General features: G+C 52.7%; 1 protein-coding gene across 1 annotated transcript in view; it reads right to left on the bottom strand.

Moving 5' to 3' along the window:
• PARD6G (par-6 family cell polarity regulator gamma) overlaps positions 1 to 14,288 on the bottom strand; it is a 72,950-nt gene extending 58,662 nt beyond the window's left edge. The window contains exon 1 of the mRNA XM_061131026.1: positions 14,116 to 14,288. Coding sequence (XP_060987009.1) covers positions 14,116 to 14,187 — 72 coding nt within the window. The 5' untranslated portion in view covers positions 14,188 to 14,288. The remainder of the gene's footprint in view (positions 1 to 14,115) is intronic.
• Between the last annotated feature and the right edge of the window lie 1,395 nt (positions 14,289 to 15,683).

Raw genomic sequence — 15,683 nt, 5'->3', positions numbered from 1 at the left:
GGCTACTAGCACAGAAAGGAACTGAGGCTAATACAGGAGAGGATCTAGACAAGATCTAACAAGCACCAATGGTGGGTGTGAGAATTGCACGGGACAGGGACGCCCCATGTGGGAAGGGACAACACCCAGACCAGCTGACAGCATGGACAAAGGGGGGCATGGGGGGCAGAAGAAGCCTTTAAAATTTTTATTTATTCCAACTGTTATTTATAAAGTCATGAATTTTACATTGTGATATCTGATTCATGACTAAGTTTAGAAAATGAAGCTAAGTCTCTTGTGTCTGTCTGGATATATGTATGTCTCAGTATATGTCTTTGGATAATATTACTATGGTTAATTTGTAAATGAGCTCTATTTAATTGGCTTGAAGTAAAGTAAGTACTTACAAATCAAACAATTCTAAATACAAGAGAAGTTAAATGAATTTCAGGTTCACTTCAACTGGGAAATATTCATTATTAAATTAATACCTGGTATTCTCTTACAAACGTACCAATAAGAAAAGTAACTCAATGTTACTCAAGATCCCCTTGAGGAGGGCATGGCAGGAATACTCCAGTATTCCTGCCTGGAGAATTCCATGGACAGAGGAGCCTGGTGGGTTACAGTCTACAGAATTACAAAGAATTGGATACGGCTGAAGTGACTTAACACACATGGTGGGCGGAAGAGCACAGACCAGAACCAGCTGCTCTAGAAGCTGAGGTAAAGGTGCAGGGAGACCCTGCTGTTGAGGTGGAGCTGGTGGGCTGGAGGGTCCACCTGGGCCAGAGTGTGCAGGTCAGTGCCAGGCTGCTTATCTGTCTCTCCTTCATAGCACTTTCCCAGAACAGAAATGCACTCAGGCATTCCTGGAGCCCCAGCCTGAGTAGGGAAGCAAGGTCACATCTGGACCTGAGCTCAGGAAAAGCGCCTGGAAAAGAGGCAGTGTCCAGGGAAGGGATGGGCTGAGGGGGACGCTGCCTGGGTCAGTGGTGCCTTAGCAGACAGAAGGCAGAGGTAGCAAGAGGCAAGGCCCCGGATGGAGACCTAGGTTCAAACTTCTGACTCACCTTGAACTGGCTGGTGACTCTGGATCATTTAAACTTCTCCAAGCATATTTCCTGCTTTGTAAAAGAAGGACACAGTATATTCCCCAGAGGGCTGTTGTGAGTCCTGAATCAAATCCGTGTCCTGTTCTGAGTGAGAGTCCATTGAACAGCAGCTTGCACTCAGTCACCCTGTCCCAGAGCTTTTGCTCTTCTTGGCCAAGTGCACATGGAGAAGGCGCACAGGGCACACGAGGCTCCACAGGCACCCAGGGCTGCCTGAGCCCTTCGCGAACCCCAGACTTGCAAGCACCCACAGGGAGACCTCTGCCCGTGTGGCTTATAAAAGACAGAGCAGGAAGCGTGCCCCGATAGGAGCACGCCCCTCTTCAATTAAGCCACCTTCCTAATTTCTGAATACAAGTCATGACTTTTTTAGGCCCTGTCCCTTCCATCACTGGCAGTTATTTTTCAGGGTTTTTTTTTTTCACAAGGAAACCACTTTTTTATTACTCTGTGAGAGAAAAGTGGTGCTCAGGGGCATGACCTTAACCCCAGTCTCTGGATGGGGACTCAGAGCTGAGCTGAGCAGATGCTGCCCACCCCACCCTTGCAGCCCAAGGGGCCTCTGCTAGGTCATTGCTGATACTCTGAGCACAGCTGCAAAGGGGGTGCTCTGCCTACAGCACCCCTTCTGCCCCCAGCAGACTGCACACAGGCCAAAGCACATGGGGCGGCCTCGGAGAACGGGATTCCCAGGATGTGGGAGGGATACTCAAGAGGCAGTGCAGCCCTGAGCCGGTGTCCTGGAGGGGCTGGGGAGGGAGGAAGAGCGATACATGCTGTGGCTGCAGATCAGTCCAGACCAGGTAGGTGGTGTCCGTTTTCCACGAGGTGGAATCAGGGGATAACGAGAACTAGGTGAGAAGCAGGATGGCAGAGCAATGGAAGGTTGCTGGAGCCTTGTTTGGGGCGAGTTAGCAGCCTGGTCCAGACCCCAGATCTTCCTCTCTGCAGCCCACAGGTATGGTGTCACGAGCATCATGGAAGCACCTGAGCTGAGTGCCCAGTAGAAGGGCTGGCAAAGAGCTGATGCTCTAAGAAAGGATGTTATAACCATGAGCCAAGAGAAGGACTCAGGTGATGTGACTGGGTGGCAACTGCTCCTACCAGGCTGGACTGAGCTCCTGGGGCAGGGAGGGAGCCCAGAGACTGTGGTACCCCAGAATTCCCTCCAGGAAGAACCACAGGGCAACCTCAACAGTGCACGTTGGCTTACTCTCCAGGGCCAGTGCTGTGCCTCCTCCGATGAATGGCTGTGGCCAGGTGGGCAGAGCAGAGGCATTGTGAGAAGACAGACAACGTCCATCTGGTGTGGATGCTTGCGTGTCGTTCTCCCTCCCTCCCCAGCCCCTCCTGGACCCTCAGCTCACCACTGGCGAGCAGTGGGTCACATTCCTGGGAAACTGTTGCCAGTTTGGGGTGGGAGAGTGCAGTGACTCCAGCTCCAGGTGAACAAAGCTGCTCCAGGGCAGCTCCTCTCCTGAGGGTGGAGCACAGCTGCCCCAACACACCATTTCTCACAAGAACATCCCGACCCCTGGAGCCTTGGCATCACCTTCCAGGCAAAAGGAGCGAGCTCCTGTGAAGGCTGGGGGCCCTGCTCATCCCTGCAGCTGCTGCCAGAGCCAGGGGCTCCTCCTCCACGAGAGGGGCCACGCTACAGGCAGAGCGTTTGTTTTGTCCCATAGCAACACCCGGGTATTATTCCAGACTGGCGAGGGAAGCAAGGTCACGACGTGTGGGCGGGGAGCCAGTGGCTTAGCCCCCAAGCCACGGAAAACAGGATGTGAACAGTGCTTTAGTCTCCCAGTTCCTCTAGCACAGACGACCGTGTAAAGACGACAGCCTTAGCGGCCCGCGTGGTTCTCTTCCATGGCCCCTACCCAGGGCCCATGCACAACAGCACACCTCCCAGGACAGGCTGTCTGAGGGGGCTTTCTGGGCCTGTGGATCAGTCCCCTGTGTCCTGTCTCAGAAGCAAAGGCACAGGGAGATACGCTCTACAGACCGACGGACATACAGTCCAGCTTTCAACAGACACACTGACGTGATGAAGCAGAAAATAAACATACCCGATCACTAGGCAGGCCTTTTAGGAGGAGCAAACAAATTCCCAAAGGCAAAGGATGTGACTCACCAACACCCTCAGGTGTGCGAGTGGGAAGCTGCAGGATGACACAGGCAAACCCCAAGTGAAGGCCACCTGAAATGCGTGGCCCCACAGCCCACCACCATCAAGGCTGCTGTGGGGTCTTTATTCCATACGTGAAACTCAGACAACTTTCAAAAGGCCCGTGCTGCCCTGGACCCACTGAGCAGCACCAGGCTCGTCCCTGCTCACCTGGTGTCTCAGCCCCTCGCATGACACCTGGCCCCCAGGAAGGCTGCAGAGGGTGACAGAATGCACAGGACGACATGAAAGCTGTGACTCAAAGTGCAGAATTAAAGGAAGGGCTAGGAAAGCCTTTCAATTCTGTAAACAAATCCCTGATTTGTTTTGATTTATTAATCGACAAGTAATTAATAAGCTGTGGTTTGAGGCCTTCAGGAACTCCTGAACCCTCAAACCTCCGACAGCAGCTGCTCCACCCCGGTCCACTCAAGTCCAGGGCTGGGGTCTGTACAGGGCTCCGGGGCAGCACACTGGGCTGGGAGGAGGCTGACCAGGGCTACGCCCAGCTAGCTCACAGCAGCATCGAGAACCGCTAGTGGAATCCACAAGTGTGTTGAAGAGGAGCTCACAGGAGGCTTTGGGCCCCTGAATCTCCATCCATACAGACAGATGCATAAGGAATACTCTGAATCCATTAAAAAAAACTGATCTCTGGATGCACACACATGGGTGGACCCTCTGGACACAGAGTGCACTGTGACATTGAGTCTGAGCACGCTCACTGGTGACAGAGCCCTGATGGTGGTTACAATGGGGGTGGGTGCTGACATGGAGGGACCTTCTCAAACACTGGAATGTTGCACACTTACTGTGATGTGCACAGTGTTCACCAGGTGTGCAAACGTAAAATTTCATCAGGTTGCGCACCTGAGATTAGTGTGTTTTACTGTCATGCATAGCTTCCCTGGTGGCTCAGATGGTAAATAATACACCTGCAATGTAGAAGACCAGGGTTTGATCCTTGGGTTAAGAAGACCCCCTGGTGAAGGAAATGGCTACCCGCTCCAGTATCTTGCCTGGAGAATCCCATGGACAGAGGAGCCTGGTGAGTGAGCTACAGCCCATAGGGTTGCAGAGTTGGACACGACTCACACACACACACACACACACTGCCATGCACACTGAACTCCACACAGGAATGACTCCGGTTTCACATGTGAGCAGGTCCCTGAAAGGCAGCAGTTTCAGCCTCGAGGCACAGCAGAGCTTTCTGGGCAAGTGCAGGAGAGGATCTTTTTCTTGGGGATGGTCTTAATCCCTGTCTCCTGTACAATGTCACAAACCTCCATCCATAGTTCATCAGGCATTCTATCAGATCTAGTCCCTTAAATCTATTTCTCACTTCCACTGTATAGTCATAAGGGATTTGATTTAGGTCATACCTGAATGGTCTAGTGGTTTTCCCTACTTTCTTCAATTTAAGTCTGAATTTGGCAATAAGGAGTTCATGATCTGAGCCACAGTCAGCTCCCGGTCTTGTTTTTGCTGACTGTATAGAGCTTCTCCATCTTTGACTGCAAAGAATATAATCAATCTGATTTCGGTGTTGACCATCTGGTGATGTCCATGTGTAGAGTCTTCTCTTGTGTTGTTGAGAGAGGATGTTTGATATGACCAGTGTGTTCTCTTGGCAAAACTCTATTAGCCATCACTTCATGGCAAATAGATGGAGAAACAGTGGAAACAGTGGCTGGCTTTATTTCTTTGGGCTCCAAAATCACTGCAGATGGTGACTGCAGCCATGAAATTAAAAGACGCTTACTCCTTGGAAGGAAAGTTACGACCAACCTAGACAGCATATTAAAAAGCAGAGACATTACTTTGCCAACAAAGGTCCATCTAGTCAAGGCTATGGTTTTTCCAGTAGTCTTGTATGCATGTGAGAGTTGGACTATAAAGAAAGCTGAGCGCCAAAGAATTGATGCTTTTGAACTGTGGTGTTGGAGAAGACTCTTGAGAGTTCCTTGGACTGCAAGGAGATCCAACCAGTCTATCCTAAAGGAGATCAGTCCTGGGTGTTCATTGGAAGGACTGATGTTGAAGCTGAAACTCCAATACTTTGGCCACTTGATGCGAAGAGCTGACTCATTTGAAAAGACCCTGATGCTGGGAAAGATTGAAGGCAGGAGGAGAAGGGGATGACAGAGGACGAGATGGTTGGATGGCATCACCGACTCAATGGATATGAGTTCGGGTAAACTCTGGGAGCTGGCGATGGACAGGGAGGTCTGGCGTGCTGCAGTCCATGGGGTCGCAAAGAGTCAGACACAACTGAGCAACTGAATGAACTGAACTGAAATGCAGGAGAGGATCAGGTGCAGAAGGGTGGCCTGTGGACCTGGGGAGGCCGACAAATGAAGAATTAACAGGGATGGGCAGTGCAGAAGGGTCCAGGTGGTTTTCAAACTCTTTAAGCAGCAACATTTGTTTTTTTTTTTACTTTCCTCAAGTAAAATGCTACACACTTTCCCCAAAATATAGAGTAGATGCTCTGGCTGGGGATGGTGAAAGGAGCCATTCCCTTGTCTTCTCTGCCAACAAGCACCTTCACAGAGCCCCAGAGGAGCACAGCCTTTGGAAGTCAGAGAGCTGGACGGTGGGGTGTGGGACACACCTCCCAGAGCCCAGGAACCAGAGGAGCACTGAACGAGGGGATGGGGAGAGGAGGTTTTAAAGGTCACTGATGCCCCAGCTGTAACAGTGAGTGCCCAGTCCTGCCCCACCCCATCCTGCGGGTAACAGGGCAGCCTGGGGGCTCTGGAGGAGCCAGTGAGCACCGTGCAGGGAGATGTGTGGGGCTGGCTCTGAGGAGGTGCCCTGAGCCCCTGAAGCTGTCAGCCTAGAGTCTAGAACTAAGGAAATTAGGCAACATTATCAATGTGGACTTTAAAAAAATTTTTTTTTATTTATTTAATTGGCTGTGCTGGGTCTTCATTTCTGCGTGAGCTCTCTCTAGTTGCGGTGAGCTACTCTAGTTGTGGGGCGCAGGCTTCTCACTGCAGGGGCTTCTCTGGTTGCGGCTCCCAGGCTCTAGAGCGCAAGCTCGGTAGTTGTGGCACATGGGCTTAGTTTCTCTGGCCTGTGGGATCTCCCTGGACCAGGGATCGAACTTGTGTCTCCTGCATTGGCAGGCAGATTCTTTTCTGCCTGAGTCACCAAGGAAGCCCCCAACATGGACTTTTAAATCAGCTTCCTTTGGACTTCCAAAGTTCCTCTTTTTTGTTTAGCTCATCTTGTACCGCTTCTTTTCCTTCCCTCCATGGCACTAGTGGGGAGGGGACAAGGCCCCTGAGCCCTCTCAGAGATGCCCTGGGGCTAAGTCAGTTAGTGAATCCCGCTTTGGTCACCTTCTTCAGAAAGCAGTTCCTTTCTAAAGTACCGTAAAAGACCACTGCTGAACTAGCCATTGCTGTTCAGTCTCTAAGTCGTGTCCAACTCTTTGAGGCCCCATGGGCTGCAGCACACCAGGGTCCCCTGTTCTTCATTATCTCCTGCACTAGTAGCTATCTGGAAAACCCGTTGTTTCTCATCTGAATTTAACTCGAGTGACATTTACTGGGCACTTACTGCATGCAAAGCCCTGCTGGTCACTTTAGATGCTGAATCTTTCCTTGGAGCATACTACTGAGAAACGCAGGGCTGGGAGAGAACTAGAGTCCCCGGGTGAGGAAAACTGGAGACCAGAGCCCAGCTGCTCCTGGAAGCAAGGAGGGGAGAGGGCGCTCTGCCTCAGCTCCAGGTGGCCCACGCAGGCACCGCTGCCGCTGGTTCCAAAGAAGCTGAGAGCAGCTCCTGGAGGCCTGAGCACCATGCCTGCTCCTGCTGTGCAGGCGGGCGGCAGGCGGACCGGAGACCTCAGCCTCCAGCTGCGACCCTGTGGCTCTGGCGATACTTTGGGCATCAGGATAAAGGACGCCCACGCCCACCCACTCCAGTCTGCCCACACACGGCTGGACCGTCGTTGGGCCATTCACTTTTAAGCTGAGAATAGTGGCTACCTTGGTTACCTTTGTATCCCAGCATGAACCCCATGGCTTGCACACAGTAGGTGCTCAGTAAATGAGTACACGAATGGATGGTAGACTTTTTTTTTTTTTTTAAAACTTTATTGATTTATTTGGGTGTATTGGGTCTTAGTTGCAGCATGTGGGATCTTCATTGCCTCTTGCAAGGATCTTTCATTGTGGTGTGAGGGATTGCCCCACAGCAGGTGGCATCTTAGTTCCCTGACCAGGGATTGAACCTACGTACCCTGCATTGCAAGACAGAGTCTTAACCACTGGACCGCCAGGGAAGGCTCCCGGATGGTAGACTTTTAAGAATAACTACTGAAGAGTGTACTTCCCTTGAGGTCACACAGCTAAAACCTCCTGCAGGGATGGAAGCAAAATAGAACTTCCTTCCTCAGAGCACTAGTCCAAACCCTTTCAAACTCTGGATCCAGAGAGCCCGAGGGGTCTGTCTCATTCTACGTAGGAATACCTGTGTCAGTATCTGGACCGGACTTCAGGGCTTGTCAGAGGAGGCGGGGCAGGAATTCTCCTTCACTAGGGCCACAGACAGTGCATGGTAGAGACTGGAGGCTGGAGCCGAACTGCCTGAGTTCTCTGACCTGGGCCAGCTGAGTGGAACCCCCCGGACTTTTCAGGGTATAATGGGGGTGATAACAGAACCTATCTGGCAAGGTTATGATGGAGGGTAATGAATTATTATTTGCAACTAAAATGTATTTATGAATATATATATGTGGTTAAACTTATTTTAATGCTTCTGGGACTTCTCTCATGGTCCAGTGGCTAAGACTCCATGCTTCCAATGGAGGGGGCCTGGGTTCAATCCTTGATTAGGGAACTAGATCCCACATGTTACAACTAAAAGATCTTTACAGTACAACTAACACCTGGTGCAGGAAAATTTAAAAACATATATATATATATATATGTTTATATATATAAACAGTATCTAAACAAAGCAGTCATGTCCAACTCTTTGCGACCGTATGGACTATATAGCCTGCCAGGCTTCTCTGTCTATGGGATTCTCCAGGCAAGAATACTGGGGTGCATTGCCATGCCCTCCATCAGAAGATCTTCCCAGCCCAGGGATGGAACCCATGTCTCTGATGTATCAGGCACTGGCAGGTGGTTCTTTACCACAGTGCCAACTGGGAAGCCTATATATATATATATATATGTATAAAGAAATACTTCTGGAGGCAATCTCTTCACAGAGGGCAGTGTCCAACCTGGACCCTGTGTTCAGGGGCGCCTCAGAGGAGGGTTGCAGGGTATGTACTGGGGCTTGGAAGGTGTACAGCACCTCTCGTTGCTCCTCAGGATCACAGTAGGAGAAACCTGCGAGAGGACGTGGGGAGCAGTAAGCAGGTACGCAGCCCACTGGACTCTAACCGTGCTGCACCTCCCTGGCCCCCGAGGTCTGTTTCAGCGATGCTCTGATGTCACTCTGGGCTCCCTCCTTGCTTGCCTCTAAAAGTCCAGGAGGCCCCTCTGTGGGAAAGGGGCAAGATGCTGCTCTTTCTGCTGATTCACAAACAGTAGCCCTAACCCTAACCCTGACCCTAACCTTCTGACTCCTCAAAGCAACTTGAATGGTTGCATCTCCAAATCCCTGACATGCCTTCCCTGCCCTAAAATTGGAAGACCCCTCTATTTGAAATGTCACGAGTCCCAGGAAAGGGCTGGAACCTCTGCTAACTGGGTGCCCCCAGGAAGGTCCACAGGGGCTTTCTGCTGCTCACAGGGTGTGGGCAGCACCACCGTCCATGCCCACCAGATGACACTCCCCACCTGGGTCTCTGATGACAGTCTCCTCTGGACTCAACTTCCCAAATCAAGTCACCGAACCTGTTTAAACACAGACGTGCACGATACAACAAAACCAGAATCTTAAAAGGGTGTAGCCGCACACAGAGGTGAGTCAAACCATGTCAGGCGGTTCTCATCTGGCCCACGGGAGGCAAGTGCCCAACCATCGAGTGGGGAGGGAATGGCCCCCACTCCAGCCCCCAGATGGAAAGGCATGGCCAGGCAGAGACAAGATCTGGGACCACTGGGGACACTGACACCTAGCAGCATCTGCACTGACTGGAAAATCCCCCACGGATGAGCAGGTCCATAACTCAATGAAGAATAAGATCACTGACAAAAGAATGCAGGAAAGAATATGGCAGCTAAAAATAGACATAGAGATATCTAACACACATAAGAATTTTCTATTCACCAATAACCCAAGACTACAAATTAAAACAGTGGGGTAGTGCTTCACTTATCTAATTTGGAAAGAATAAGAAAATACCCAGTACTGGAGGCTATACCAGAGAGAGGGAGGGAGGGGATAGACATGAAGCAGGGTGTATACGTTTATAGAAGAGACTTTTTGGAAGAAAATTCAACAATATGTATTCAAAGTCTTAAAAATTTGCATATTTTTCACTTAGTAATTTCATTTCTAAGAATCTATCCTAAAGAAACAATAAAAGTCCTGCAGTGAAGTAAGAGAATCAATATTTTTATAAACTCAGTGTGCTCAGTCGCGTCCGACTCTTTGTGACCCCATGGACTGTAACCCACCAGACTCCTCTGTCTGTGGGATTTTCCAGGCAAGAGTATTGGAGTGGGTTGCCATTTCCTTCTTCAATCCCTGAGATGCTTTATATACTTTATATGATATATATTCTATATGTACTGTTTATACAAACATTCAAATGCAAAGTTGTTATTCAATACATTGTTTACTCTAAAAAAATGGAAAATAACCCAAATAGGATATTGGTTAGGTTAATTATTGTTCACATATAAGATGGAATACTATGTAGTCATTTCAAAAATATGTCTTCTGAAAATATTAATGACATAAAACAAAACACTTCACTGTTAAGTTGAAAGTGGAAAGTTGAAGGCTACAGAAAAATATACCTATAAAACATGACCCTGATTCTGTCAAACGAAGACATCTGCATGTACAGATGCACATAAAGGGTCAGAAGGACATGCGACCACACTTGGAATGTGAGAATTACCTCTGTTTTGTGCCTGTTGTGGTTTCTACATTTTCTACAATGATAGTGTATTTGTTTAGAATCCAGAAAAGCCTCCAACAGTTGGGCTTCCCTGATAGTTTGGTTGGTTAAAGAATCTGCCTGCAATGCAGGAGACTCCAGTACAATTCCTGGGTTGGGAAGATATGCTGGAAAAGGGATAGGCTACCCACTCCAGTATTCTTGGGCTTCCCTTGTGGTTCAGCTGGTAAAGAATCTGCTTGCAATGCAGGAGATCTGGGTTCAATCCCTGGGTTGGGAAGATCCCCTGGAGAAGGGAAAGGCTACCCACTCCAGTATTCTGGCCTGGAGAATTCCATGGACTGTATAGTCCATGGGGTCTCAAAGAGTCAGACTGAGCGACTTTCACTTTTCAGTATCTAAACCAAGCAGCCAAAACTGGATTAAAACCTTTAGTGGTGTTATTCTCCCCCCACACAATGGACACCAGAGGCCACGGGTGTGTCACATAGCCCTGGGCCCTGGTCATCAGTACCAAGGCCACAAAACGAGAGAAACATGGGGAAGGGGCGCAGGATGGAGAATGCTTGGCCTGCAAAGACGTCAGATGGCTTGGCAGGAGGAATGTCAGGATAGCGCCTATTCTTTGAGAAAACACTTCAGGTGCGGGAAGCCACATAACCAGGGCCCCAGAGGCCAAAGAGAAGATGGAAGAGACCTGCCTGCTAAGGAAGCTGGGACACCATGGACCTCCCTTAAGGCGGGGGCGGGGGGGCGCAGTGTAGAGTGCACTGTGGAGATGGGGAAGCTGCGTTCCTTTAGACTTTTCAGGTGTATGCAGATACTGGTGGGGCTGATGAGACAGTCATATAGTGAAAGCCACTACAGAGTTCACAATGGCCCTGTGTGGCCTTCTGTCTTCCCCTCACACTGCCAGTCAACTCCAACTACTTGGCCCCTGTAGACTCCTCCCCAGCACTGGACTTCCTGCTATACCTTTGAAGGGCCAAGACTGTTCCCCTTGGCCTGAGACATTCTCCCCAGACATCTGCATAGCCCCTTCCCACTGCAGGTCTTCTGGGAAGAGAGGAAAAAGTCAGATTGAGTGTGAAATGGCAGCCCCGTTACCAGAACTGGGGAGTCAGAAGTGCATGCAGCTGGCTGGGAGAGGAACAGACAAATCACAAGTATTTGACAGAAATGTTGGGTAGAGTTAGGGACTACCTGATGGGGGAGAGCCACCAGGTCCAGACAGTTTCTCTGTCTCAAGGCTTTGGGAATTGACCAGCTGTGGTAGAGGGCTAACACCAACAATTCTGAGAGGATCAGAGACAATTTTCAGACCCGATATCCTAAAATGCCACAGAGTCCTGATCTGCAGTGCCTAGCTCTTACAACTGTGGGTGCTCTGCAGTTTAGAGGTGCTTTCCCATTCATTGCCTCATTTGATCCTGCCAGGCTACCAGAATAGGTTCAATGACCATTGTACAGATGAAATAGCTAAGGCTCAGAAAAGTTAAATGACTTGCCTGAAAGCTCACAAGGTTGGTGGTAGAACTGGCTGGATTTTGGCACGATTTTCTCCATATGCAAACCCAGGTGTTACGGTGAAACATTTAGATTGGATAAAGACTTCACTGTCATAATGGTTTGCCTCCCATATTTTGACAAGAGCAGCTGGAATAAGGCTCCCTGCAGAGATGGACCCTGTGAGTGGGTGAGAGAGTGGTACAGAACGGGGAGCCATGTGGCCCCACTGGACAAACAGTAAGACAAGCCACCTTATCCTAAAGGGTCTGGGGCGGTGGTGGTGTGTGTATAACCAGCCAGCCCAGCAGGGCCCAGCCTGCTGTGGCCCTCCAGGACTGTCCCCAAATTCAACCAAAACTTCCCCCCTCTGCCACTCACCCCTGGCGGAGCAGTTACTGCATCTGAACTTGAACCCAGGCTCAGGCCATGGGGCAGCCCTCCTTCTTCACTCGGGATCAAGGAGGAGGGGCAGCCTGAGGTAACCCACTGGGCCACCAGCACACCCACGGCTTCCAGTTCCCCAGGAGACGCAAAGGCAGACTCATACTCTACAGGCCTCAGGGGTCCACAGTGTCCAGAGTGCAGGACTACAGGATAGAGGCTGGTGAGGGCATTTCCTCCAGGGCTAGCCCTCCAGAGTTGCATCTGATCAGGCAGACGCCGGCCACCATGGCTGCGGAGCCCAGGGAATTCGGCCAGTGAGATTCGTGAACAGCCTGTGCTGTTCATCACTTACAACCAAACAGCCACCTTGCAAGGGTGAAAGGCCGCCAGGAGGTCCCCTCACGATGGAAGTGGTCCTCCTGGAGACTGCTGGGCCTCAGGAATGCATGCATGACAAACTGTGACCTGAAAACACCGCAGGTCCTGGATGTGACACTGTGATACAAGATGGCACCTGTGAGGAAGTCTCTGTGTTCTTCTCACAACTGCCTGTTAATCTAGGATGATCTCAAAACATAGTTAAAGCGAAACGCCATGGGTGCTCAGTGGCTATTGTCAAGGGACAATGAGTTCTAAGAAGACACATTCCCACTGAGTTGAAGAAACGTCAGTTATTTGGTGCTCCCACTCAGGCTTGTCGGTTCCTCCCCCCACACAACTCACAGCAGTCACTTTTGATTTGGGGGTGTGGGGCGTTCTGGGGCTAAAAAGAGATGAGTGCTGGGCCAGGGTCACAGAATTAGCATTGGAGGTAATTAGATATGAGGCTTCATAAATAGACTGCCCAACAATATGTTCCCGCAGAGAACCCCCATCCTCGGAGGAAGCCCTGGAAATCCTACGCCAAAGGACCCCACCTTGACCGGTACGGGCAGCCCAGACAGAGGCCACCGGGTTAGTCTTCCCAGAGACTAACCAGACAGCACACACGCCGGCGACCAAGTGTGCACAGAGGTGGAGGTCAGAGCCCACCCTCGGGTCTGGCCCCTCTGCCACCACTCAGGTTCTCCTCCTTGCCTGACCAAGCCAGGCTGGGGGAGCGCAGAGAAAGGGCGAAAGCCGCATCTCAGGCAGCAGTAAGCCCGAGGGCCCCTCCTCCAGGACCCTGAACAACTGCTGCTCTTCCTCTGCGGCAAGGTCCACCCCTGAGACCCTAGCAGACAAAAGCTTCTGCCGCGAAGGTGCCGCCCCCGCAACGGGCAGAAGCGCCAGATCCTATCAGCCAATTATCCAAACGCGCACAGCCACCCGCAAGTTTGGGCACGCTTGGGCCGGGGCGCGGGCAGCGGGAGGGGCCGCCGGTCCGGCGCGCCCGGGGAATCTGGGCCTGGGCGCGTCGGGAGGCTGAGGGGCTGGTACGCAGGGCCGTGCCGGGGACCGGGGGTCCGGTCCGGGGATCGAGGACCCGCTGCCTGTCTCCCCCTCGCCGGTTCCGAGGCTCCTCCGCTGCGTAGGAGGCGGCGCAGCCAGGGCCCTCCCCCGGCCCGGGCCCCCAAGGCCCCTCCAGGGCCCTGAATCCGTTCAGCCCCCCGGGTCGCCCCGGAAACATCGCTCCTCCACCGCGCGGTGCGCCGGATCGCCGCCGGCTTGTGGAACAAAAGAGCCACTCTCGCGAAGGGTCCGGCGGCCGCGCGGCCCTCCGAGCGCCGAGGCTCGAGCCGAACCTTACCGGGCTGCCGGGCTTTGTGCGCGCGCAGGGGCGGGAAGGACTGCGGGACCCCGGCGCATCTCACGGACGCGCGCCGCGCTCCGAAGTTGTGGCCGGCGCCGGCCCCTCTCGCGCCGCCCAGTCCCCTTCGGGGTGCCCATTCATTCGTGGGGCGGGGGGGTGCGCAGACTGCCGGCCCCCGTCTCACCTTGCTCTTGACTTCCACCGCGCTGCAGTCGTAGAAGCGCAGGGTCTGAGACTTGTGGAAACTCCGGTTCATGGTTCCGGCCCCGCTTAGCCTCGGCTTCGCCCTCGCTCTTCGCTATGGGGACTGCAGAAGGACCCTGGGTGCGCCACCCGCCGCCGCGGCCCCGGCCCCGGCCCCGGCCCCGGCCCGCGCTCGCTCGGCCGCGGGGCAGCTCGAGTGCAGCGGCCCGAGCAGGGCTGGCCGCGCGCCTTGGGCACTCCAGGGGCCGCGCGCGGGAGGAGCGGGGTACGGCGGCGCGCGCCGCCCCAAGGACCCGCCCCCCGATACCCTAGAACCCACGTCCCGCCCCGAGCCCGGAGGATCCACCACCAATCCCTGCCCAGCGCCCAGAATACCCGCCGCCAGTCCCCGCCCCGGGCCCAGAGCACCGGTCCCCCGAGGACCCGCCCGGAGCCCGGAGGACCCGCCCCACGAGCCCCAAGGGCCCACGTCCCGCTCGGCGCCCCGTAGACCAGCCGCCAATCCGGTTCCCCGAGGACCGGCCCGGCGCCGAGAAAACCCGGCTCGCATCCCGGGGACCGGCCCCACGAGCCTCAGGGCCCAGCCTCCCGCCCTGAGGACCCACCCTCCGAGTCTAGAGGATCCGCCCCCCGTCCCAAGGACTCACCAGACGCCCCACCCAGGGCTCGTCGGCCCGCCCCCGGAGAAGTCACCGCCAGTCCCCTCCCCGAGCCCCGCCCACGGGTCCGCCCCCGAGGACGCCACTCCCCGGTGGGTGCTCACTCCCGTCCGCAAAATCAAGAGCCGGGGAGAGAAGCCCGGTTGACCCACCCGGGACGCCCCATTCCCACCTCGGCGCCCACACTTTTTCTCCGTTGCTCGCTTCCGCCCAGATTTTGTTAGCATCCTCCTGTCGTCCAGGAAAGGGGTCTGTTTTGGCTGATTTTTAACGTTGTCTTGGGTGATACCGGACTCATGGAGGCCTGACCCCCTTGGGTCCACCTGTCCGTTAGAGCTGACAGGTGGTAGATGGTTTGGGCAGAGGTTCTGCAAGGAGGCAAAATCCTAAGGCGTAGTCTAGCACAGGCTAAAGGAAAAGGGTTCGGAAGGGTCAGAAGCACCTATAGGCCTGTCTGATGAGAAGGAAGACTTCTGCCAGGGCTGGTAGAAGCAAGACACTGTTAGAAGAAAGACGTCGTCAGTTGTGAGCAATGTCATGGGTGCTTCCTATCTAGAGCGCTCTGGAAGCGGGGCTGCGGAAACCGAAATCCTCGCTCTAGAGGAATCTCTGATGAATCCAAGAACACAGGACAAGTAGGTGCTTCAACACTGCTGTGAAGCATGCTACACAAATTTACAATCCAATTTAGTAGATTATATCACTTTTTCGTAGTTGCATTCATAGGAGAAAAAGGAAGAAGAAATACAAACGTGTTAATTATACATACAGAGGGGTGTATTAGTTAAATTTATGGTTTTAAATGTAATAAAAAACAGAATTAGAACAAAAATATAGCCTTCCCAAAATTTCAGAACATTCTGTGTATATATAAAGTGTGAAACTAATG

This window comes from Dama dama, chromosome 27 (genome assembly GCF_033118175.1).
Source record: "Dama dama isolate Ldn47 chromosome 27, ASM3311817v1, whole genome shotgun sequence".
Lineage (NCBI taxonomy): Eukaryota > Metazoa > Chordata > Mammalia > Artiodactyla > Cervidae > Dama > Dama dama.
This window is presented reverse-complemented; position numbering and strand designations above follow the sequence as displayed.